This window comes from Saccostrea echinata, unplaced genomic scaffold (assembly GCF_033153115.1).
Source record: "Saccostrea echinata isolate AGI-Se365-2 ecotype Australia unplaced genomic scaffold, CSIRO_AGI_Sech_v1 ptg000009l, whole genome shotgun sequence".
Taxonomy (NCBI): domain Eukaryota; kingdom Metazoa; phylum Mollusca; class Bivalvia; order Ostreida; family Ostreidae; genus Saccostrea; species Saccostrea echinata.
Window position 1 is genome coordinate 7,525,269 of NW_026889758.1, and position 26,373 is coordinate 7,551,641.

At 33.4% G+C, this 26,373-nt stretch overlaps 2 protein-coding genes across 2 annotated transcripts; both read right to left on the minus strand.

The window, feature by feature from the left end:
* Positions 1–122: 122 nt before the first annotated feature.
* On the minus strand, positions 123–11,028 carry LOC133181706 (ATP-dependent Clp protease ATP-binding subunit ClpX-like). Its single transcript, XM_061316266.1, has 10 exons — positions 10,640–11,028; positions 9,587–9,814; positions 9,056–9,183; positions 7,968–8,124; positions 7,549–7,710; positions 6,429–6,593; positions 2,135–2,409; positions 1,344–1,622; positions 914–1,006; positions 123–771 (listed from the first exon to the last, which is right to left on the minus strand). The coding sequence occupies exons 1-10, from the start codon at positions 10,722–10,724 to the stop codon at positions 604–606; spliced, it is 1,740 nt and encodes a 579-aa protein (XP_061172250.1). The 5' UTR covers positions 10,725–11,028; the 3' UTR covers positions 123–603.
* Positions 11,029–12,061: 1,033 nt separating this feature from the next.
* Positions 12,062–26,068, minus strand: LOC133181707 (probable ATP-dependent RNA helicase DDX49). The gene is made up of 12 exons (XM_061316268.1): positions 25,912–26,068; positions 23,298–23,421; positions 23,048–23,133; positions 21,799–21,920; positions 21,456–21,634; positions 20,931–21,071; positions 20,526–20,678; positions 20,162–20,259; positions 15,991–16,065; positions 15,808–15,896; positions 14,775–14,846; positions 12,062–13,491 (listed from the first exon to the last, which is right to left on the minus strand). The coding sequence occupies exons 1-12, from the start codon at positions 26,066–26,068 to the stop codon at positions 13,393–13,395; spliced, it is 1,395 nt and encodes a 464-aa protein (XP_061172252.1). The 3' UTR covers positions 12,062–13,392.
* Between the last annotated feature and the right edge of the window lie 305 nt (positions 26,069–26,373).

Here is a 26,373-nt window from a genome sequence, read left to right on the forward strand (position 1 = left end):
TTTAATATGGAAAGATGCATCTAACAAGTAAATGATGCCAACTTCTGAAAGAATTTACAATAACAGTCAGTTAATAATTATTTTTAAAATTACATTGTAAGAAGAAGAGATATTTATGTCTAGCTTCATGAAAGTGCAAATTTATACATTATCAGAAATATACAATATCATTTTCACAGTATTTTTCATTAAAACAATAACATAAAAACAAAACAAAAAAAATTGCTAAGGATAACTTTTGTCCATGTAATAGTAATTTGAGAATTACGTTAATTACCACAAAGTGAATTTGAAAATTAAAATAAATTGTGCCAAACACTGGTGTTTTTGTAAACCCAGTAGCTTAATACATTAAACTTCATAGGTATGTGTGTATGCTAACATAATCCGTAATGACAAATAGCATACAGTCATTTAAAAAGATTTTATTTCCATTTCCCTTGCACACTGTCTTTTCATATATCTGCTTTTGCTTGCATCAATCGTCACAAAAAATCTTACTAAAACCTCTTTGCACAATCATTTTTCCTCTCAAGTCATGTTAAATATCCCTCTCTCACTGGATCTGTACCAATAAATAAACAACAACAGTACAGGACATCATCATGCTAGTCCAGTGGCCTGGATTGGCCTCTGAATGGCTTCCTCTATCTTCTCCCGGCGTATATAGGTGGGTGGTTCCTTTTTGTTGACAGTGTCTGCCGTAATGATGACCTTCTCCACGTCAGGCATACTGGGTACTTCATACATAGGCGTCAACAACACCTCCTCCTATAAAATGAAAAAAAAGACAGGATGTATATAAGAAGAAACAATTTTGTTAAAAAAATCTATTAATGATTAGTTTTTCAAGTCATACATGCATAACACGATTTAACTTCTGTTGATATATAAATAGTAATAGGAAACCAACCAGTATGTGATGAATTCCTCTGGCTCCTGTTTTCTTCTTGATGGCTTTTTGTGCTATGGCTCTTAAAGCACTGTCAGTAAAAATCAGCTGGCACTGCATAAAATAAAAAACATCCATCAAAATGAGTTCAATAAAAAAAAAAAACCAATCAGCAAATGCTACTTCTAGAGGAAAAAAATTATATTAGAATTAGACATTTTCCAAACGTGTGCGATATACCCTCAAAAATAAATAAACATTACATTACATTTTGACCGACATTTTCTTGTAATATACAGGCCTTGCCAATAGGACTGATGGTTTTCAACAACCTTGATATATTCTTTAAATAAGGCCTATTTGATGAAATTTTATGAGAGTTCATACTCTGATCATTATTTCATAATCTACCATTCATGATTTGGCATCATAATCTGTATAGATTAAGTACCTCATCATAGGACAACAAGAATTCCTTCTGTGCTATAAGAGAGTTCTTAGTTTCTGTTAAGATTTTCACTAAGTGGTCCTCATTGAGACTGTGTAGGGATACCACTATGTGGAACCGGCCCACAAATTCAGGAATCAGTCCAAACTTAACCACATCCATTGTTTCTACTTCACTTAGAAGCCTATCATATTTTAGGTTTAACTGTTCTATGTCTGATAGTTTTCTTTCCTCCTCTTCCATAAGAATAGATTTATCATCTCGATTACCAAAGCCAAAACTCTGAAACAGAAACAAAATAAGAGGTATATTGCTAAATGTAAATAAGGTAGATAGGGTATTCTCTAAAGTATAAATATAACACTTTAGGGAAAATGAAATCCAGTTCATTCAAGTAAAACAAGAGGTCAACAGTGTAGAATTCCTACAAATGTCCAAGGCATATGGCTAAAACTAAAACAATGTACCGGTACATGTAAATAGATGAAATGAAGACACCAAATGAAATCCCACATAATTATCTTAAATCAAGCCAAACACTCTAGTTGACCCCCTTCATGGCCTCACCCTAACCAGGATAGTTTTGATTTGAATGTACCATACTTGTGTATAGATTTTACTAAAAGCAGTGTGACTGCTCTTTAGAGAATTTACAAAGGTTGTCTCAGTATATATTCCTATGTTTAACAATTTGGCCCTTTGTTGTGGCATTTATCTGTGTCAAGACTTGAACAGACTTTGAATTTACACTATTTGGAGATGCTTTAATATCACAGTGGTCATACTGCTCTTACCTTTTGATTGGTTCTGCCATGTATTATGTCTGAAATACCAGTAAATGCCCCTGAAGCTATAAATAGAATGTTAGTGGTGTCCACTTGGTAGGTGGTCTCATGTGCATTTCTCTTCCCCATTTTATCAGTCACACTGACGACATTAGATTCTAGGAGTTTGAGGAAAGCTTGCTGTACACCCTCCCCGCCTACATCTCGGGAGGAGTTAATGCCTCTGGAGGAATTTCCAGGTACAATGCTTCGAATCTTGTCCACCTCATCAAGATATACAATACCTACAAGATGTAATTTTTTTTATAAATGAATAATGTCTTTACTGAATATGTATTACAAAAATTGAACATACACAATTTCACAATGAGCATATTTCAGATCAATTTAATGATGCCCCCTCTACTTGATCTGCACAAACATTTTCACGCAGTGTTCCTTCAGACACATCACAGTAGACTGTACAGTCATCACAACTGAATACAATGTAACGGTTAAAATGACGTCAAATTGCACTAATATATCAGGTCTTGAATAACTGAATACAATGTAACAGTTGAAATAACGTGTTGCATCAAATTGCACTAAAATATCAGGTCTTGAATGCATATAGAGAGATTACTAGTATACTGGCATTTCTATCTAGTCCACTACCCATATGCTTTAATAAATAAATGTAAACAGCTATTTACTAACATATTTAAATTCAAATTGTTAAATTCGTATAGGAGCTTCAATATATTGTTTTTAATTTTTCAATTTCTTAATTCCTTTGATAATTAAGCCGTTTTACTGCCTGCCTAAAGTTGTTTATAAATCCATGCAAAATGAGTTCATATTTTAAAATGGTCCCCATTTCACTACAATCAAGGCAAGATGATAACATTTTATTTTGATTTTTCTAAACCTGGTATTGTAATTACAATTATATATCCCTGAAATTCAAAAATATTCGACAGTCTGTTTTCTCTTTCAATTACATGGGCCCACGTTAATGATGGCCAAGTCTCAAGGTCCACAAGAATATTCAATTTATTTTTAAATATAATTTACATTAAATTTTATTTACATCTTTGTACAAGAGGCCCATGGGCCACACCTGAGTCACTGTGGCCCTGTTATTATTTCCAATATGTTCTTTTGTAAAATTGCCACCCCCTCCCCTTGGAGGCCTTGATTTGAGCAAACTTGAATCTACTTTACCTAATGATGCTTCCACGTTCATATGACTAATCATGGCTTTGCTGTTCAAGAAAAGTTTCCTATGTAAAACTTCAACAAGAGGCCCAAGGGCCTTAACGGTCACCTGAGTACAATACAACAATTTAGAGGATCCATAGAGTATTAAAATGAAATGAAAGGTGAAGCTTTGTTGCCCAAAAGCAAGAAAAATAGGGTGACCAGGATCAACAAAATAATTAGTCTACTATTCATTAACAGTTCATAAATTAGGTTCTAATCTGTTCCCCAATTATCACTATCACCATACAGTATATTACCAAACTATCAGTGCTTTTGTACTATTTTAATTCCTTGTTGTAATCTCTTACATTGGCCTCTCTTGGTCTTTGATGAACATTTAATAAGACAAGTTATTTTTGTCTCATTTTTATTTATCTATTACTTACAAGTCCACATGATCATTAAAACTATGAAAATACTTTTTGTATTATACAATAAAAATTCTTGCATAATTCTCTTATTCTATTAATTTTTCATGTACATTATTTACAATGATTAATTATCAAAAGTAAACGGCAAAGGCGAATAACTCCTCTCAGTAGAATGCAAATTAATTGAGCCCTGGCGAGGACCAGAACACTTGACCAAATGGTCCAGATGTTCAAAAATCTGGTAAAAATACCCTTCCTTATTACAACTTTTACACTTTTTGCGTCTGATATGCCCAAGTGCAGAGAAGATTTTTAAAGAAATAATGCATTTTCACTACAGATTCACTATATTATCAATAGAGCCCCTCCCCCCCCCCCCCCCCCCTTCACCACCGAGAAACACCAGAGCCTCTCACCCTGGGACCAGAAGTTTCAAGTTTGCTCATCATAAGTAATCACTTTGTTTAACTGCTTAACATTAAGGAGCAGACAGGATCATTTAATAGAATTAATGCATTTTCACTACATTATCAACAGCCCCACCCTTATACCAGCACATCTGACCCAGGGGTCATGCAATTCACTACTCTGGAAGAAGCACTCTTGCTCATCATAACTATATACTTAGCTTCTTTGTTTTTTAACCAGAAGCAGAAAAGAATATTTTCAAAGAAATTTTGATTTTTCACTATATAATCAATAGAGCCCCCCCCCCCCCTTTTGACAAGGATCCTTGACCCTGGGGCCATGAGATTCACAATTTTTGAAGAGGCATCCTTGCATATCATAACAATGTACTTAGTTTGTTTAAATAGTACCCAGGGGCAGAGAAGAAGATTTTCAAAGAAATAATTCACCTTCACTGTAGGAGCTATATAGCCCCACCCTAGCACAAGAACCCCTGTACCTGGGGCCATGAATTTCACAATTTTGGAAGAGGTGTCCTTGCTTATCATAATAATGTACTTAGTTTGTTTAAATAATACCCAGAAGCAGAGAAGAAGATTTTTAAAGCATTAATGCATTTTCACTATATAATAAATAGAGCCCCGCCCTTACATCAGAACCCCTGACCCAGGTGCCATGAAATTCACAATTTTGGTAGAGTTACTCTTGCTTATCATAACTATGTATTTAATTTGTTTAAATAATACCCAGGAGTAGAGAAGAAGATTTTCAAAGAAATAATGCACTTTCACTATATGATTTATATAGCCCCCCCCCCCCCAGCACCAGAACCCCTTACCCTGGGGCTATGAATTTCACAATTTTGGTAGAGTCACTCTTGCTTATCATAACTTTGTATTTAATTTGTTTCAATAATACCAAGGAGTAGAGAAGAAGATTTTTAAAGAAATAATGCACTTTCACTATATGATCTATATACCCCCCGCCCCCAGCACCAGAACCCTTGACCCTGGGGCCATGAATTTCACAATTTTGGTAGAGTCACCCTTGCTGATCATAACTCTGTATCTAATTTGTTTAAATAATACCCAGGAGTAGAGAAGAAGATTTTCAAAGAAATAATGCACATTCACTATATGATCTATATAGCCCCACCCTAGCACCAGAACCCCTGACCCTGGGGCCATGAATTTCACAATTTTGGTAGAGTCACCCTTGCTTATCATAACTATGTATTCAATTTGTTTCAATAATACCAAGGAGTAGAGAAGAAGATTTTCAAAGAAATAATGCACTTTCACTATATGATCTATATAGCCCCGCCCTAGCACCAGAACCCCTGACCCTGGGGCCATGAATTTCACAACTTTGGTAGAGGGCTCAATGCTTATTACAATCATGTCAACAGTTTGACTGCTTGATGTCCAGGAGTAAAGAAGAAGATTTTTAAAGATTGCATTAATTTTGATGGTTTTAGCCCCACCCCTCAGGCCCCAGGGGGGCAGGGACCATGAAATTCACAAATTTTGTTCCCCTTCACACATAGATGCCATATGCAAAAATTGGCTGAAATTGGTTCAGCGGTTTCAGAGAAGAAGCTGAAAATGTTCAAATGTTAACACACGACGCACGACGGACGACGACGGACGAAAACGGATAGCAATAGGTCACCTGAGTGACTCAGGTGACCTAAAAAGTTCAACTATCTTCTATCGAAAAAGTTTATCTATTGTGGCCCCACCCTATTTGAATGTTCACTACCTGAGGATATTGCATATTAATATTAATAATCATGACTGCTATTCTTGAGGAAAAGATTTTTAAAGATCTTTTCCAATATATTCCTACGTAAAACTTTGATTGCCTTTTGTGGCCCCACCCTACACCTAGGGGTCATGATTTGAATAAACTTAAATCTACACTACATGAAGATACTTGAATATTGCAAAATATAATGACTAATCATGACTTTGCTGTTCTTGAGAAGAAGATTTCTATATATTTTTTCCAATATATTCCTACATAAAAATTTGATCGCTTATTTTGACTCAACCCTACCCCCATTTTGACTCAACCCTACCCCCAGCGGCCATGATTTGAACAATTTGAATCTCCACTATGACAGGAAGCTTTCATACAAGTTTCAACTATTCTGGCCCCTGTGATTCAGAGTGACTCAGGTGACCTCAAAACTACCTAAAAAATCCATTTTTTTTGTCAGGAAAGTCTGTTGAATGTGTGCATTAAAATTCTTTCAATTCCTCATTAAAAGTTGATTTTACCTTGTTGACATTTTTCAACATCAAAGTCTGCATTCTCCAATAGCCTGTAGATGACAGACTCAACATCTTCTCCGACGTAACCAGCAGCAGTAATAGACGTACAGTCACACATCGCAAACGGAACATCCAGACACTCAGCTAACTTTTTCACCAATAATGTTTTCCCTACAAAAGGAAGTTATCAAAGATTATGAAGCTCATCTAGATATGGCTATGTATATTCTATGTCATGCAAAGTCTCAAACCAAATGAATGTTCTGGTATTGTGCATCCTTAGATTCAAAATACATGCAAATTTAGTCTGGTTAGAACTTCTAGTAACTTGTGAATGGCCCTGCTCCAAAATTTTTGACCTGGTCAATTATCTAGAAAATGTACAAAAGAATAGCTTTTTAAAAAAGCTTTGCCGTCTTAAGCAGCAACCTTAAACAGTAAACTGATCGACCTACACCAATCAGGCTGTATTATTCTTGAGCATTTCTTGGCTTTGTATTTTTTCATCAGCTTTTTACAGACATTAGCCCTACCATATGAAAGTTGTATGAAAATTAGATCACCAGCAAATTATCTCCCTTGTCTTGAACAGCATTTCAACCAATGAAATAATTGAAATTTTCATATCATGCAATTTCTACCAATCACAAAGTAGTGCATAGTCTGAAGACTGTAAAATCTTTAACTCTGCATACCATCTTCCAGAAAGACAGTAATAAGCTGCAGCAACTGAAGCAGGTCTGAAAATATGTATCCCTAGATGCATCATCCATGCAAGTTTGGTTACATTTAGTACTTGGAAATGGACTTGCTAATAAAAGTTTAACATGGACACCAACGCTATAGGTAGAGTATTAGCTCATCTCGACTTCGAGGTGAACTAAAATAAAGGCATATCCATTTAATTGCTGTCCTTGCTGTTTCAAGCAGTTACAGGTTCCATTAAAAGTCATGAATTATGCTAGTAAATTTACTTGAAATATTTTGCTTTGTTGTCTATATAGCTGTTTTGGGATATATTTCTAAAACTAACAATACCAGCTTTCTTACTATTGATTTAAATGTTTCTCTATTGCATATATATTTTGAAAAAAAAGCCCACATTTCAAAGATAGTCACTGATTACCTGAGCCAGTGGGTCCTAGCATTAAAACATTACTTTTCTGTAATGCAATTGGTTTGGAGTCAGTCTCTGAGGATAACATTGGGGGGTCACTCTCCTCTTCTTGGTGAGAGTTGAACCCCAGGGCACTGGAGGAATGCCCCCTGATGGCTGCCTCCAAGGACTCTGAGAAAAAAAATTAACATCAATTCTAACAATCAACAAATGTCCTACATACAAGTGACACAACCTCATCAATTGCACTATACACTGAAATACACTTGTAATAATTAGTAACCACAACTGATGATCCATAGCATTATACTTTTCAGATCCTCTGTTCACATTTACAATTCATCTGATAAACATATTACACACTTACATGTCAGTATTAATTATCATTTTTAAGGATAATGAAATCAGAAGTTTAATATCAAATTTACCTGCAAAAAGATTTTCACCGAGTTTGGGTTTTGGTTGAGATGTCTGGCTGCTAGTTTTACACCACCGGACTCTCTTATAATGGTTATAGGAAGCTACAGATAGACTTTTCTTTGCCAGTTCCTGACCAATTACATGCTCATCCAGAAATCTATGAATCTAAGTATACAACCAAGAAAATTAAAGGATTTTTAACACTGTCCAAGACTTAATTTATTGGATATAACAAAGGCATCACAAAGCCTAGAATCCCCTTGTAAAATAGTATATTGACCCCAATGTAAATTATTACTTCTGTTATGCCATGCACTCACTCACACACCCACACACTCACAAGTGTGTTACTATATCCCCTCCAACTTTGTTGCAAGGGGATAATACTGACTTTGAATTTGATATGAGTATATTATATTGACATTACATCACTTGCCCTGTAAAATCAAATTATAATAGCTAATAACTTTAATGAACGATGAAACAAATGACTAAGAAAAGAATAAATAAAATATAGTCTACCTTCACTTGTTCTCTTCCCTTCATTTATCAATGAGTATAGCATTCATTTTACAACATGTACAAAGAATGTTTGTCTTTGACTGCAGTTTTCTAATGGCCGTACCGATTCACTTATCTGCAGGGGTACAGATGGTTCTGTTCTTGTATTCTGATCCACTAATACAGATACAGCTGTAATCTACCTCTTTAGGGGGTGGGTATATATGTACAGTTCTAACCTACCTCTTTAGGGAGTGGGTACAAGTTCAGTTCTAATCTACCTCTTTAGGAGTGGGTGTACATGTGCAGCTCTAACCTAACTCTTTAGGGGATGGGTATACATGTTCAATTCTAACTATCTCTTTAGGGGTAGGTGTATATGTACAGTTCTTCTCTACTTCTTTAGGGGTAGGTATTCATGTACAGCTCTGACCTACTTCTTTTGGGGTGGGTATATATGGACGGCTCTAACCTACCTCTTTTGGCGTGGGTATGCATGTACAGTTCTAACTATCTCTTTAGGGGGTGGGTATACATGTACAGATTGAAGTTACCTCTTTAGGAGTGGGTATATACATGTACAGCTCTAACCTACCTCTTTAGGGGTGGGTATACTGCTCTTGTCCTCTTCTTCTGTGCTAATAAACTCTTGGTCAACTTGCTCCTCAGATACCATGATCATCTGTTTACAGTTGTCACACTTTACAAATCCATTGATCATCACTAAAGAAACAAAATTTAAACAAATCAAAATGAAATACATACATATATATATATATATATACATATATATATATATATATATATATATATATATATATATATATATATATATATATATATATATATACTGTAATCGTACTTTTTTCACCAGGGTCATACAACTATTCCATGGAATCACAATTTCTGTTCAATCTGCGGGTAGAAAATTATGTGGATTTCTTACATTGCCTCTATATGCCTTTAATGTATTTATAGTATACTGGGACAAATTTCTGCGGAAAATTTGTGACCCCTTACATAGCCTTCATTGATACCATATGAAAAAAGTACTGTATATACAACTAAAATGTGTTTGAAATGTGGATATGTTATCATTCAGATGACGCTTGATAAACGAACTTACCACTGGAGTCAATGTTGAGTGCACCTCCACAGTTTGAACAAGGCCTGACCCGACGTTCTTCTCCCCCAAAACTACCACCCCCTTCACCTGGTCCCTCTGTCTCTCCTCCATTTCCAGTCTCCTTTCCTCCCTTGGACTGCAGAGATGAGGTCACATGAAAAGGTCTATGTTTGTGACACAGCTCAAGTTGACCAAGAACCTTCTTTTTGTTCTGATGTCTAACTCCACCTATGAAACAATGTTAAAGATTTAAGCACAGTTTGACAATATTTACAGAATATTGCTTAATATAATATTCTATAAGAGAACAATGCAACAAGGGTTGACCTTAATGATAAGATTACTAATGGTTAAATTGATAAGACAGTAGATCTTAAAAACTTTTTCAACATTATTTTTATGTTTACTTCATTAAAATGCCTTCCTCTGCACTTTTGCAAATATAAGCATGATGAGTAAAAACATAGATCTGAATGAAATTCAAAAAAAAAAAAACAAAAAAAAAACAAAACTATGTCAGAATTTTGATTTATAGGAGTTAGGTGAGAAGCATGTTTAACACAGATGCAAGTGTCAGGATTGGGAGGTGTTTCTACTAGGGCTGTTGTTTTGCAGTGGAGCATTAGGAATGTTTCTGTCTGAATTGGGGAATAAAATGAAGATCATTGAAGCATCAAAGAGCTCTGGAATGTCAAGTCAGAGGATCTGGGTTCACAGCCTCTACCCCTTTTTGTTTTATTTTTACCATGATATTGGACTCATTTTTGAAGGCCTACTGCAATTCCCGTTGAAAAATTTACTTGCACTAACATTTTGGCACCAATTAGTCATTCATCTTTTCATACTGATGTGAATATATTGACCATTCATTTCTATTGTATAACAATTTATTGTTATGATACACATATTTTGACAGGATACAGCATGATATAATTTATCCTCTAATTCCTTGCAAAGTAAATCAGTTCATGGAAACACTTCTATGCTTAAGTTTTTCTGAATTTTTCAACCTCAACATAACTTGAACTTATACAATACCAAATTACGACATACCTGCAGCAGTGGCCAGTGATCTGCGCGATTTCCCGGATAGACTTCGAATGCTAATTCTGACTCCACATCTTAACGCTAGCGACATAATTCAATATACAAAATGATGATAGAGGTTTCAATTCTAACATTTACGAGTCCCTGCAACCTCCAAACAAATCTAGTGTTACACAACAAAAGCAATCATGAACGACGAACGTGTCAATGGATTTTTGCTTCCTGTAAATTCAAATCTTCTGGTCCTGTCCAAAGAATAACAGATGTATGATGAATCTAAAATGTCGAAATATACTTGTAAAATATTAGAAATCTTGCATGTATCGTAGTAAATCAAAATATAAACAATAAATGTCAAGGCCTAGCACTGCAAATCCTGACCGACTTTCTGTTAACAAAATCAGGGTCATGAAGATGCTTTAAAATGTTATCCGATCCCGATCGAAAAAATATGACGAACGACAACCCTGCAAGGGAAATAACAAGAAATGTTCGAGAAACATATATGCCCCTTTTAACAAGAGGCCCATGGGCCACGTCACTTACCTCAGCACCCTGGTTTAAAGTGAAATCAGTTCAGCTAGTACTTGTAAGTGGTCACCCCCAGGGGGTGATAATTTGAACAAACTTGCTTCCAATTAATATCAACTAATCATGGCTTTGCTGTTCTTGAGAAGATTTTAAATGCCTTTTCCCCCTATATATTCCCATGTAAAACTGCCTAATGTGGCCCAACTCTAAAAAGTTGAATTTAAACTTCCTGGGGATACTTCCATATTAATTTGACTAATGCTGATCATCAAAAAATGATATTTAAAAGATATTTCCAGTATATTCCTATGTCTAGCTTTGATCCCCTGTTGTGGCCCAACTTTATAACCCCTGGGGCCATGGTTTGAACAAACTTTGAATCTACACTACATGAGGATGCTTCTGTATTAATATGACTAATCATGGCTTTGGTTTGCTGTTCTCGAGATGATTTTTTCCTACACAATTTCCTAATTGTATAACTTTGATCCCCTGTTGTGGTCCAATCCTAATCCAGGATCCATGATTTGAATGAATTAACTTGAATCGACACTCCCTGAGGATGCTGAATGTATTAATATTCGCTTAAATTATACCCAAGCTTCTGGGTATAAAGACAATTAAAGTTAACTTTAGGGAATGGTGATTCCCTTCGACTGAAATAAACCAATATGGGAAAAAAAACATTGCATCACATTATAATTGTGATGCCATTTTTTACATCAGGTTTAATTGTTTACATAGTGACATCATTATAGTAAGACACTTCAAGCATGGTAGCCAATTTTAACTTTTGATAAATGTGAATATGACAAAACAACAAAATCAAAGCCATGTTTTTGTATAATTTTCTAAATATAATTAGTCTCATAAAAAAAAAGAAAGAAAGAAAAAATATGTGTTATTTATAACTTTTATTTCTGATTGTTTCAGAGAAATGAACATGTAATGTACCCTGAATGATTACACTGCAAAACTCATTCAATGAATATCAAAAAAAAAAAAAAAAAAAAAAGAATATATTATTATCATTCCCTTTCAAATTAAATATTCCGAAAATTTAAAATAAACAACTTGTGTGTCTAAAACTATTGAAAAAGAAATTTCTATGCAGCATATGAATACATCTTTTCCATGATGTATGGCATAAACAGTCCCCAACTTCAAAAATTCTGTAAGTTAAATTTACAGTAGCTTAAATAGCAGTTATTACATATTTAAGTTTACATTACACTCCTGCTCACATTACACTTGTATCCTACAACATATCTTACACTCACTTTTACATAAAGCTTACATTACTATAAATTTTGCTAACATTACACTAAGTTGTTACACATGTTCATACACACAGCAAACATTACACTTCTGTCAATCCATACAGCTTACAATTAATATCAATAATTGTACAACGTACATAAAGCTTACATTACTATAAATTTACCTAACATTACACTAAGTTATACATAGCTTACATGTTCATACACACAGCAAACATTACACTTCTGTCAATCCACACAGCTTACAATTAATATCAATAAATGTACACTGTACACAAAGCTTACATTACTGTCAGCCCTAACACATAGCCTTATACATAACATTACACATTCATATTTCAAAAATATTGTTGAACTTTTATCTCAAGCATTTGATGTCTTATATCTTGGATATGTATATATAAAGTCAGTCATGATCTTATACAATTATTGCTGTTTTTTTTTTAGGTCAATACGATGATTTAAACACCTGAGGAGTACAATATTCACCGAGCCCGAAAGTGTCTAAATCATCGTATTGACCTCAAAAAACAGCAATAATTGTTTTATTATATGATTATCTATTTTTGGTCCAATGTAGAATAAATAATTCCTTATATTGACCTGGAAATAATTCCTTATATTGACCTGGAAGATCACATGCAGGTCAATGTAACATAGAATTTTTCTAACATTGTTGGATCTCAGCCAATCAGAGAGATGGGAATTATTCAATCATATAATAATATAAAATATTGACTTAAGTTTCATACCTTGAACTCTCATATACAAGGTTCATCTACATGAAGGTTACAAGTACATGAAGTTTTTTTGACAGCTCTGACATGATCTTTGAGACATTGACAGTTGACAGTAGTTCATTTTACGCTTCTGAAATCACAGTTAGCTCACAACTTGTAACATTCTAATATTGCACCAATTTTCTTCCAAAGGATTTAAACCTTTTGATCAAGTCTTTTGTTCATGTTTCTCTTTCCTTTTCTTCTTTCTTTCTAGATTTTTTGCCTTGATGTATTTCTGTTTCTTTCTGGCCTCTTCATCTGGATCCTGTAAATATTTCAGATACAGGTAATTGTTTTCATAATGAGAATTACAGGTACAGAGTCCAAATTAAAACTAATGAATTTAGCAGGTCAGACACTTTATTTCCCAATGGCAGGGGCACAAGATTCAGATGATGAGAGATCAATTAAAAATAAAAACCTAATACTAATACCAATACTGGTACGTTGTAAACCAAGTGTCTTAATCCTGATTCTGTGTGGGAGGGGGTGCTTTTTACACACTTTAAAGATACTATTGATATTTCTTGCACATACTTGCTAGACTAAACTGCTGAAATGAGGGAGGGTGCTATTTACACTGCCTTCTCACTTGTTACCTTTTACACTGAAGCTTACTATGGTCAAAAACTAACTAAGATCCAATTTTAAAAGTACATCAATTCAGGAATGGTTGTCTGTTTCTTTATTGGGAAAAGTATGAATTGCAAATACTTGAGCAGATTTGAATAAAAATTATATACATGTACATATAAGATACTTGCTTTAAATAGTAACAGGGTGAAGGAGAGGAGAGGAATTTTAATCGTAATCTTTTTTGTATTCTTGAGCAAAACTCTGAACCCCCTTGTGGTCTTGCTCTAGTATTAAAGCCATGATAAAAACAAACCTCAACCTAAAACAAGTGGATCTGCCTGCATACTGATTTAACTAATTGAAGCTTTCATGCTTTTTCCTTTGAAAGGGAAATAACTCTTCAAAAAAAAAATGGTTTGAAATTAACCAGTGGTATTAAAGAAGTGAATCATGTGAAAGACTTACAGTAAACACACACTTTAAATCAGAAAGGCTCATTTGAACCCTAAACTCAGTTAGCCATGACCAAAACCCTTCTCATCTTATATCTTTAAACCCTACCCTATTGGAATTTATACATGTGTATGATAGCATCTGAATTCAATCTGTCTGTCCAAATTAACCACATTGCTCCGCTTATGCACCATCAAACAGTTCTACAAGAATCTATATTTGATTACAACCTGTATGTAATACAGTATATTAAAAATCTTAATACTTAAACATCAAACAGTCAAGAATTTCTCAGTGACTGACAGTTTGCAATACTATGATGGTTTTTGTTCCATTGACTTTGTCTCAGATTTTTATTCTTACCTGTTTAACTATTTTGGTTTTATGTTTACTAAAGCTTTTCTTTATATAATGTCTCATCATTATTGTATTTTACAGAAAAGCTCCAGTACTTTACAGAGTATGCTCTACTTGAGTAGCAAAACAAAATACCTCGTTATACAGCTAAAGAATGGTTACCTTTCCTTCCATCAGCAGTCTCTTCCTTTTGTTGATCTCCTTTTGGACCCCAAAGTCTCTTTCATCCAATCTCTATAAAGACATGAAAGAAAAATTAATATAAATACTGGTGGTTAATTAACAACCATTAAAGTAGAAATACATTACATTACTCGGATTCAAAAATACGAAGAATATTTTTTTCTACTCAGTATCAGAAGTACAGATTACAAATACATGTATACAAGAACAATATGTTCCTCAGCAAAAGAAATAAAGGGTATTTAGTACAAAAAACATCACTTAGTTAAAATTAAAGGTAAATACTGACTACATGGTATGTTAGTTTAGGCCAGAAATACAATGTTCTGTGGTTTCATCATTTTTCATTGAACACCAATTTTCATTGTTTTTGTGGTAGAGCTGGACCACAAAATTAGGTGGTAGAATAGGGTAAGATAAATATTCATCAATTTACATATTCAAAACCATGAAATCTAATCCCCATAAAAATACATGAAGCCATAGAATACTAAGGACCAAAAATACTGCTTAATACAGTAAGTTACTGAGGGTTACAAATAAGTATATAGTATATTAGTCAGTGTCAGAAATACAGTAAATATGTAAGGGATACAAGACAAAGATGGTCTAATATGTCAGATACAGGACTGAGACAAGGTGCGACAGAGTTTACATTACCCAGCATCAAAAATAGTGGTACTAGCATACAGTTTGTTATGCATGATCAAAAATACAGTGTATAGGAATTAAATCTCAAAATGAATGTACAGCATACAGCTGAACTTTGGTATCTCGAACGCTGATATCTCGAATACCATGGATATGTCAAACTAATTGGGAAGTCCCAACCACTTATTCTTTAAGTATATTACTCTCGATATCTCGAATCCTTGGACATCTCGAAGTTTTTTTTCTCGGTCCCATCGAGTTCAAGATAACGAAGTTTGACTGTATGTTAATCAGTATCAGAAAAGCAGAGTACATGATACATGATCAGTGTCAGAGAGACTGGCTTTCTACTATAACTTACAATCTCTGCCTCTCGTTTTGCAGTAGCAACTTCTACCAAAATTTTCATTACTTCTTTTTCCTTAGTATCATACTCATCCATTTTGGAATCTGTTTGAAATTACATCAGTACAAAGTTATACCCATATTCAATCAAAAATGTTTGTAAAAATGCACAAAGTATTAATTACAAATACAGACATACTGACAAACTCCTCAATGGCATGAACTAGCTTGACATCAAACTGGGTTACCAAGGTAATAGCTGTTCCATGACGACCTGAAAATATATTTACATTTATTCAATCTATTATCATATCTAATCTCTTTTGACATTATGTAATCTGAGTAAATTAAATGGACATTCATAAGAATTTGTTTTTAAGAATTTTGTTATCTAAAAGTAACATAGGAGGTGCCCAAAATATAGCACCATGTAATGAAGATTCTGTTAAGTAAACAAAACAAGAGGCCCAAGGGCCTTGAATCACTCTTCTGATAAACTGTACAACCTATCACTTCTATCTGAAGCCTCTAAGTATCCTGTATACATGTATTTAGATAAAGCCTTGAAATTCCAAAGGTAGGTCATCATGACCTACATTTTAGATGAAACACTCTGAGAACCCAAGATGATTCTAAGCCAATTAGTACCTTAGAGTAGGTCATGGTGACCTACTTATCACTTGTCATTACCATGAGGACCCAAGATGCATCAACTAAGTTTGATGATTCTAAGCCAATTAATACCTAAAATATTTTTAAAATTATAACCATAAAATTTTAAAAGTAGGTCACAGTGACCTACTTTTCAGATGACATACTTTGTGGACCCAAGATGCATCAACTGACAAAGTTTGATGATTCTAAGCCAATTAGTACCAAAAATATTTCATTATAGCCATATAAATTGAAAAGAAGGTCACGGTGACCTACTTTTCAGTCGACCTACTCCGAGGACCCAAGATGCATCAGCTGACAAAGTTTGATGATTCTAAGCCAACTAGAAAACTGATCAGTCAGTAAGGGCCCAGCCGAGGGGTAGAAATATAAGGGTGCAGTTTACAGAATGAGAATTTTACTTATTACAAAAATTAAAAAATATATGAAGAAGAATATGCAACAACAACTGTGTTAATAAAATTTCAAGATAATTCCTAAATATCCAACAACCTGTAAATAGTATACCTGTATTTACACAAGGCAGTAAAAAACACCATATCTATAATATCTCAGTTAAATGTATTTAAACAAAAAATAAAGCATGTGTTTTATAAAATGCCAGCCTTCAGTGAATGCAAATAACACCCAAGCTTGACCTTAACTTCAAAACAAACATCAGTTGCAGACAAAGGTGTTAAGGAGGTTGGATCCTGCCATCAAAAGTAATGAGAATTTTTTAGCAAGTATATTTTTAGTATTTAGACACATAGCTTAATTAAAAATCAAAACAAAAAATGGGGGTCAATGCGCTTCTTTTGACGCTACAGAGCATTTAGTTTGACCTTTTTGCACTGTAAACACGTCTTATACATAAATCAATTTTTAAAGTTTTTCCTCCAAATTTTTTATTCAAATAAATTATGGGAACAAACACAGTCTTATTTCATCGTGAATAGACACATTAAAATTTGTGACAATGAAAAAAATTTCGAATGACTCCGCATGTATAATTATTTGACCTTTTTGCACTCAAAAAATTTCATTTTGCTGGAATTAAAAATTTAACAAGCAAAAAAATCTTTGAAAGTAATGACATTTTACTGAATTTAAGAAGAATGGTTAAAAGTATGATATATATTCAGAAAATAAAATTAAAAGTGGGGGTCTGTGATGTTAATTTTTAGATATTACCAAAATAGTGCTATTTTTAAGCTTAAATTAGGGCTATTTTTTCTTGTTTTTTCACAGTATATTTGCTATATTTATCAAATATGATGATAGAATTCATGACAGTTAATTCCATATATATAATTAAGGACCAGTATAAAACAGTTCACTGCACAAAATAACTCTGTGTGCAGAATGCTTGTAAAAATAGGAATCCAAACTTAACATACTTTAAATACTTCGAAAGAGAAAAAAATGATCAAATTCTTCTAAAAACTCTTCCGCCACAAAATATAGTTCCTCACTAAATGCCTTTGGTATGGAGTTTAATCATGGAGTTTTAACTTAATATAGTTTAAATGGCATTGTAGAATCCAAATTTATTGTAAGAATTAAAACATTATGCATAATTTTTAAAATATAGGTTAAGATAAAAATCTGCTCAAAAGCTCAGGAGCGAACCTCGTTAATTTATCTTAAAGTGACAAAGAAAGATGAGCCTCTAAAATATTCTGCACTAGGCAAGATAATTAATCCCAGGGGACTAATTGTACTGCTCTCTCATCCTTTTCTTCCAAGCTTACAAAGAGAACTTTTTCAGTAATGATAGAATAAGGTTATTATCAGACTACCTGTTAAAATTAATAGTGTTCTTGAATTTACATAAGGCAGCAATATATATATATATATATATATATATATATATATATATATATATATATATATATATATATATATATATATAAATTAATTCATTAAAAAAATAAAAAAGATATCATCATGTATATCTTGTTTTTAGAATTCAATAAAATCATAACTCATTGTGTATTTTACCAAAACAAAGGATAAACATTTTTTATTCCACATTTCAGAGAATGTAAACATCATTCAGAATTGACCTTAACTACAAAACAAACTTCATTTGCAGACAGAAGTGTTAATTAATCTCATTTTGACAGAAACAGATAATGCTTTAGATTTTGTTCAAGAGGAAAGTTAATTAATCCCTTGGGACTAGTTGAAGCTTTCACAGTTTACAATAAGAACACTGTCAGCAGTTATCTCTCTTTGCCCTGGAATTCATTCTAATGTAAAGTTAAGGAATCTACCCCCACCACCCCAGCTCCAAACTGGATGAAATAGAGAACCAAAATTAGCTTCAAAATATGTCTTACTGCCTATTCAACCAACATACCAAATTTGAACCTAATTGGTCAACTAAAAAAAAAGTTATTAGAAAAAAACAGAAAATTTGTGGACGGAAGAATGACAGACGGACGGAGAGACAGACAGAGAGAGTGATTACTATAGGGCATCCGCAAATTCTTGCAGGGCCCTAATTAGTACCTGAAATATTTGATTAAAACCATAAATTTTCAAAAGTAGGTCAAGGTGACCTACTTTTCAGTTGATTTACTCCGAGGACAAGAGATGCATCAACTGACAAAGTTTGATGATAATAAGCTAATTAGTACCCGAAATATTTCATTGTAGCCATATAAATTGAAAAGTAGGTCACGGTGACTTACTTTTCAGAAGACGTACTCCGAAGACCCAAGATGCATCAACTGACAAAGTTTGATGATTCTAAGCCAATTAGTACCCGAAATATTTAATTACAGTCATATGTATAAATTGAAAAGTAGGTCACGGTGACCTACTTTTCAGTTGACCTACTCCGAGGACCCAAGATACATCAACTGACAAATTTTGATGATTCTAAGCCAAATAGTAAATGTCATTTTTGGTCAACTTTGAAGTGACCTTGAGACCACGCCCTTTGCCCCAGGGTTAATCTACAACATATCCTCATTCTTTTGTGTAAGTTTGGTGTTAATCTGCCCAATGGTTCTTGATAAGAAGATTTTTTAGCAACCAGTACTTTTGTTTCTATTTTCCTAATTATCTCCCCTTGTTTAAGGGTCACAACCCTAGTTTTAGTACAAATGGGAGCCCTTGGGCCAAGGATACCCTGTGACAAATTTGTCAATAATTGGCCAAGGGGTTCTTGAGTTATGGCCCATATTCTAAAAAAGTTTACGCACACACACAAATGGCCATAGCATTAGCTCTTTGAGACTTGGGCTCAGAAGAGCTAAAAATTACAGCATCTAAATTTTCTACAATCTACAGTCTTTGTGTTTGTCTGTAATGGTAAGGAATTACTCAAAAACTCAATGGTTTTTTTTTTAATTTCAAGGTACCATTAATCAAGGAGTGTGTATATAAATAAAAAAAATCAAGTATTAGGAACTTAATGAAAATATCATGACATTAAAAAGTAATCTTTAAATGCTAATATACCGGTACATGTAAATACCGTACATGCATTCATAAATACTTTTTCCCCATTTAATATACTTTTGTGCATGTACATGTATTTGTTGAATTTGAGCCTGCTTTAATGTTACATTATAGACTGTAATGTCATGCTTGTTGAACACTGACACAAGAAATGCAAGTAGTTTAAAAGGAGTTTACACCAAAACCACTGGACATTTATTAATTATTTAAATTTTTTGGATTTCCTAATGCCCTTGTTTTACCTGCCCTGGCTGTACGTCCCACACGGTGTACATAATCCTTCGGTTTGTTAGGAACATTGTGATTGATAATCAGGTCCACTGTGGGAATGTCCAAACCTCTAATAAAATTATCAATCTTCTATGAATTTTTTTTGATTTAAGAAATATTGCTCTAGAGAATTTGAGAAATGTGTGATGATATATGTACATGTAACTGATATGTGTTTCTTACATCTTTCACTGTTTGTAAAATTTATATGGTATGTGCAGAATATTTGCATACAGATTTTCATCTTATAGAGAATATAATTTTCAAACTCATGAATACTAAACACGAAAATTTGTGATCAACTGATTCAGTAAACAAAGCCTTGGAGTCTCATACCTGCTGGCTACATCAGTAGCAATTAGAATGTTGATCTGGTTAGATTTAAATTTAGCCAATGCAGCTAATCTCTCCTTCTGTCTAATCATCGAGTGTAAAACTACACAAGGAAGGCCCAGCTGTGTACAGATCATTCCTAAAATCTGGGTGTATCTAAAACACATAAAACATACACCAACCTTATCATGATATTCAACAATCATCAGTTATGCATACCAGTATATACAGAAAAGGGTCTCCCTCTTGATATATATATGTATAAGCATACAATTTTTTTTTTTGCCAAATGCAGTGATTGGGAAGACCATGAAGGTTAGTGGGAACTATGAAATGTTTAAAAGAAGAGGTGCTTTTTAGTTAACAGAAACATACATGAATATTACATATGTAATCTAAGGATCTTACTTGCATGTGTTGGTAAAGATCATAATAGAACTTTTCTTGTTAGCCTCTGTATACTTGTCCAGGATGTGTATAAGGTAGGCATCTTTAATATCTGCTGGCATCAAGACATAGTACTGCTTCAAACCCTCAACAGTAGCTACCCTATTCAAAAGTATTTACCAAGTTGAAATGTACTAAATTGGACACAAAGCAAGAGCATGATCATTGCAGGACATGGAAATGGTCAATGTTTGTTGCTTAATGGGGATGTTTCAAAATTTCCAATTTCTATGCTTTGTCATCACTGTATGAATTCAGTGAAAAAAGTCTACATTTTAAATTAAAAATTGCAGAGAAATTAGCAATAAAGCATGTTTCTTAGGATATTCATTACTCACACATTTGGTTAACAAAAATAAGTCACTAAACTTATTTAAGGTATATTACCTTGAATTTTTTATTTTACCTCTAACAATTTTTTTTCTTTGTTAACTTGTTTGTTATCTGTTCATTCTTATGAAGAATACACAGGTAAACAACAATTACTCTGATTTTTGTTGCCAGAAGAAAGGTTTGTTCATTGCCACATCCTGTAAATCTTTCAGATGTTTTGTCATTGTAGCACTAAACAGAAGTGTTTGTCTCTTTTTGGGGAGAACTTTAAATATAGTCTCTAGCTGCTCTCCAAAATCATCTTCAATCAAACGATCTGCCTCATCTAATACCTACAGAAAACCAAAATCATCTTCAATCAAATGATCTGCCTCATCTAATACCTACAGAAAATCACGAGTAACACATGTAGAAAAACTGAAAGATATTAAACTTTGTATGCAAATGACAAAAATTAAGTATTAAACATTAATTTGTCTTCTCGTTGGTAACTAACCAGAAACTTGATTTTGCGTAAGCTGAATGTATCACAGCTCTGTAGGTGGTCAGCCAATCGTCCAGGTGTGGAAATCACTATATGGGGTTTTACCTGTAGATCAATACCCTGCTGCATCATGTCTACAAGTAAATATAATCATTAACTTTGGTAAATATGATTGTCAATTATTGTAGATACGATCATTAACTATTGTAGATATGACAATTAACTATTGTAAGTATGATAATTAACTATTGTGGATATGATAATTAACTACTGTGGATATGATAATTAACTATTGTGGATATGATAATTAACTATTGTAGATATGATAATTAACTATTGTAGAGATGATAATTAACTATTGTGGATATGATAATTAACTATTGTAGATATGATAATCAACTATTGTGGATATTGTAATTAACTATTGTGGATATGATAATTAACTATTGTAGGTATGATCATAAACTTTTCATATAGAAGTATGGTAGATATGATTGTTAACTATTCTTAAAGAATTATGATAGGCAACAACTTTTTGAACCATTCTTTCAGATTTAATACTGATTTTAACTAGGGCTTTGTTGATATATCGATACATACCAATATTCAAGAATGTATCGTATGAAAAAAAAACTTCCAATATGTATCGAGCAGGCAGTTTTTCTCATAATTCTTTGAAAAAGTTGGGAATTTCAATCACCAAAGGATACATTTAAGTGTTTTGAATGAAAAATGATCAATAATGATATAAACATTAAGGAGATAGCACATCTTAAATAATTATTACAAAATACATGGACAACTATATTTTAACATTTTGAAGTGTATTTGAAGTGTATTTTGTAATGACAGTGAGTGAGACAAGAACTTTGAAATGGTTTATGAAACACTCAGTTTTTATAAAGTTTATGCATTAAATGATTAACAAGACTTTTTTGATTGACTTGTTAAAGAATCCAATATATCGCATATTGCTTTATAAAAAATCATATTGTATCAAAATTTTTTGCTCAATACGCAGCCCTAATTTTAACCCAACAACAGTTCATGATTCTTTTTGACTCAAAATAAATTAATTTTTCCATTCTACATGTAGTATTTAATGCATTATCATTGATCTTCATGCTTCTGATTTAAAAAAAAAAATCTGAATTTTTTTTTAACATTGTGTTACACCTGTGATGACAGTAACTCTGTACATATATAGATCTTACCCAGTCCTCCTGTGATGACAGTAACTCTGTACATATATAGATCTTACCCAGTCCTCCTGTGATGACAGTAACTCTGACATTGATTGGTTTACCAAGGACATTAAACTGCTCTGCTATCTGGAAGGCCAACTCTCTGAATATACAAACACACACTTGTTATGTAATATTGACTGAATTTTAACCTGTCAAGATCACCATCATTTTTAGTGAATGGTCAGATTTTTATTTTTAAGCAATTACATCACATTGTACTAAAATCATTTCAAAAATTATGAGAGATACACAAGAATCACAAACCTTGTTGGAGTCAATACCAATGCAAAAATGCCAAAAGGGTCCTCTGAAAGTTTTTGTAGAACTGGTAAAGCAAATGCTGCTGTCTTGCCACTTCCTGTTTTAGCACAACCAATACAGTCCCTCCCTAAAAAAAAAATATGAAAAATGGAACAATTTTGAAATAAATTGTAATGGAAGGTAAATACATATGCAAAAGTTTCCCTAAATTACAAACATACAATTCGTTACAATTAATAAGATAAATTAGGTAGGTAATTCACTCAGGCAGTCCTAAAATCTAGATGCATCCCTATAAATTAACTAATGGTTATATATAAATTTCTCGGGATGCATCTAGAATTTAAGACTGCCTGAATAATAGTGATGAGACATCGGTTAATTTTCATAATCGATCATCGGTTGGAATCGGTTACTGCTTCCGATGCGATTTTACCGATTATAATCAGATTTCATAGTTTTGTATACAAAAAGCAGAGAAGAAATTACTGAAAGAGAAAATACACAAAAGAAAAATGAAGAGAAAATTAGCATGAAATTTAGATGGAATAAAACAATACCAGAGTAATTTTGAAATTTCAATATATTTTCAAGGTTATATATATAACTATTTGAAAGTACATAGAGGCCAACTCATATAAACACTTTTTTATAGTATTATTATACTATAGTGGTATACTAGCTAGCCAATATGACTTACACTACAAGAAATGAAAAAAAAATTGTAGAAAAAAAAAATAATAATGACTGCTGATTTGCTCGATTCTGTAAAGATAACATGACTATGTGATAATTTCTGGCTGACATCTAAGGTATGTAATTTTTAGGTAAATGTTTTTTCACACAAAAATCAAACTTAAATTATTTTGATATTGCTAGTTTTGTTTATCAAAGATAGATCAAATAAATGAAACTATATATAATCTGACCTGACATAGAACAGTTACTAAAAAATTCTCCAGCAATAATATCAATTGTTATGAAAACAACACTGATCACAATGAATAGTACACATACATTATAATTATTATTTGATAAATGGGTTTGTGTATAGTGTACATCATCAGACACTGTGAGTTTGTGTTTGCCAATCAGAGTGGGGTCACAGGTAAATGATATGTGATAGGTAGCAGGTGGCCAGTGTAGCATGCAATGCTGAAGTCAATTGAATACAGGTAATCATTTTAAGAACATTGGACTATTATTATTAATCATAATTAAATGTCAGGTAAGGAGCTGAAATTTTACACTTTAAAATTTGCATTTAATATATCCTTTGGGTCTCTTATACTGTGCTATGTATGTTTGGTTGTGACCCTTTGTTTCCAAAGCTTAAGGTCAATAGGAAACTTGGTTGCTGCGTGCCATAGGTCATACAATATGTCAACAGGGACCTAAATACTAAGTCCCTGATGTCAATAATTTAAAATTTTAGAAATGTAAATCATGTAGCCATAGTAGCTTCTGTACCCTGGTTACATTCAGAATCCAGATAATATATATAATAATAAAAGTAGAATTTGTATTATTAAGTAACACTGTACCCGGAACGACTTTACTTTACCGGTCCCCAGAAAAACGCGCTAAAATATAGTGTCGCCGTAGGCGACTTCAATATATACGAGATCGCGTGAGCGATCGAAAAAAATAAAAAATATGAGGTTTTAAGCCTCTTTGACCCCAAATTCGAATTTTACGGTTAAAAGTTTAGTTTAAAACTTCGTTTATAAACGAAGTTTTTAACCTCGTTTTCTGAAAAAAAGTAAGAAATGTTGTTTATTCAGTGGAAAGGAGACAAAAAATAATTGTGAACGAAGCGCGTGCGGCGCATGCTTAGTGCCGTTTCTTTCGTACTTAGCCATTTTTTTCATGTAAACAAACCAACGAGATGTCGTTGAAGCTGAATTAAGATCTTGCAAAAAATACAGATGCAACTGAATTTCTTAATTAATCTAAAAGAACAAGACACTAACCCTTATCTCTCGGATGGTATGCGAGGCCTAACCCAAATCTCCCAGGCGGATGCTAGACCATGCTAGACTAACCCATGTGCGAGGACTAACCCTAATCTCTCGGATATATGCGAGACTAACCCTAATCAGTCGAAAACTTATGCAAGGACTAACCCTAATCTTTCAGGTGGGTGCAAGACTAACCCTAACCAGTCGAAAAATGTGCAAAACCAACCCTAATCAGTTGAGTGACGTAAATCTTACGTCATAGTGCAATGAGCGCGCGGATCTTGCGGATCTGGGGACCGGTAAAGTAAAGTCTGTAACCAGGTCACGTCAACAGTCCTTCAGAAATTTTCTACTTTCATTTTTCAATGCTTTTATACTGAAACCTTTTTGTAACCTTATTGCTAAAGGATAAATAGGGGATGTACCCTAGGGTACAAAAGTATGACCTAAAAACACAGTACCAATTTCTTGCCATATATGGTCAATGTTTGCAAACGGTTTGTACTTTTATTAATTAAGGTTTAAAATTTGGCAGTATACGGCACCAAAAAAAAATACATGGTAAGAAACAAAACTTATAAACAAACGGGGGGTTCCCCACTTTGAGGTGCCTGTGGTTGTATGAACGAGTCCCAATTTTTCTATATAAATCTTACCTTCTAAAATTGGTGGAATACAGTTGACTTGAATTGGAGTGGGCTGACGAAGTCCCATTGTATGACACTGTGCCCATAGCCATTCATTAAGTTCTAACTTCTCAAACTGTTCTCCAGACTTTAATTTTTGTTTACTCGAACTTGCCATCGCAGCCATGCTTGTGCTAAAATTGTCAATGTTAGGTATACGCTTCCATTCTATTTTGAGATGTTTCCTACCTTCAAACACAGTATTGACGAAGAAACAAGAGAGATGTAAAAGAGAAAATTTATTCTCGAAAGGATAAAATTTCCCGGTTTAGAAAGGTATCGTTTGTGTGTAAATGTTCATAGCGTTTCTTATATAAATAATTCTTTGCAATATCCCAACATCCACTATTGCATATAATAAAATCCAAAGCCCCTCCCCTTCCCCCTTTGCTGCTCCTTCAACTGTTCAAGTCCCCAAAACTTTCTGTATTC

What these genes read in the sequence shown, in the direction of transcription:
- LOC133181706 (XM_061316266.1), bottom strand. Translation starts at nt 10,724, where the DNA reads ATGTCGCTAGCGTTAAGATGTGGAGTCAGAATTAGCATTCGAAGTCTA. An exon ending in GCTAGGACCCACTGGCTCAG is followed by an intron (nt 6,594 to 7,548) that starts GTAATCAGTGAC and finishes TTCCTTTTGTAG; the next exon opens with GGAAAACATTATTGGTGAAA. An exon ending in TGTTGAAAAATGTCAACAAG is followed by an intron (nt 2,410 to 6,428) that starts GTAAAATCAACT and finishes TACATCTTGTAG; the next exon opens with GTATTGTATATCTTGATGAG.
- LOC133181707 (XM_061316268.1), bottom strand. Translation starts at nt 26,068, where the DNA reads ATGGCTGCGATGGCAAGTTCGAGTAAACAAAAATTAAAGTCTGGAGAA. An exon ending in TTGGTATTGACTCCAACAAG is followed by an intron (nt 23,134 to 23,297) that starts GTTTGTGATTCT and finishes TTGTATATTCAG; the next exon opens with AGAGTTGGCCTTCCAGATAG. An exon ending in CAAAACGAGAGGCAGAGATT is followed by an intron (nt 14,847 to 15,807) that starts GTAAGTTATAGT and finishes ATGTCTTTATAG; the next exon opens with AGATTGGATGAAAGAGACTT.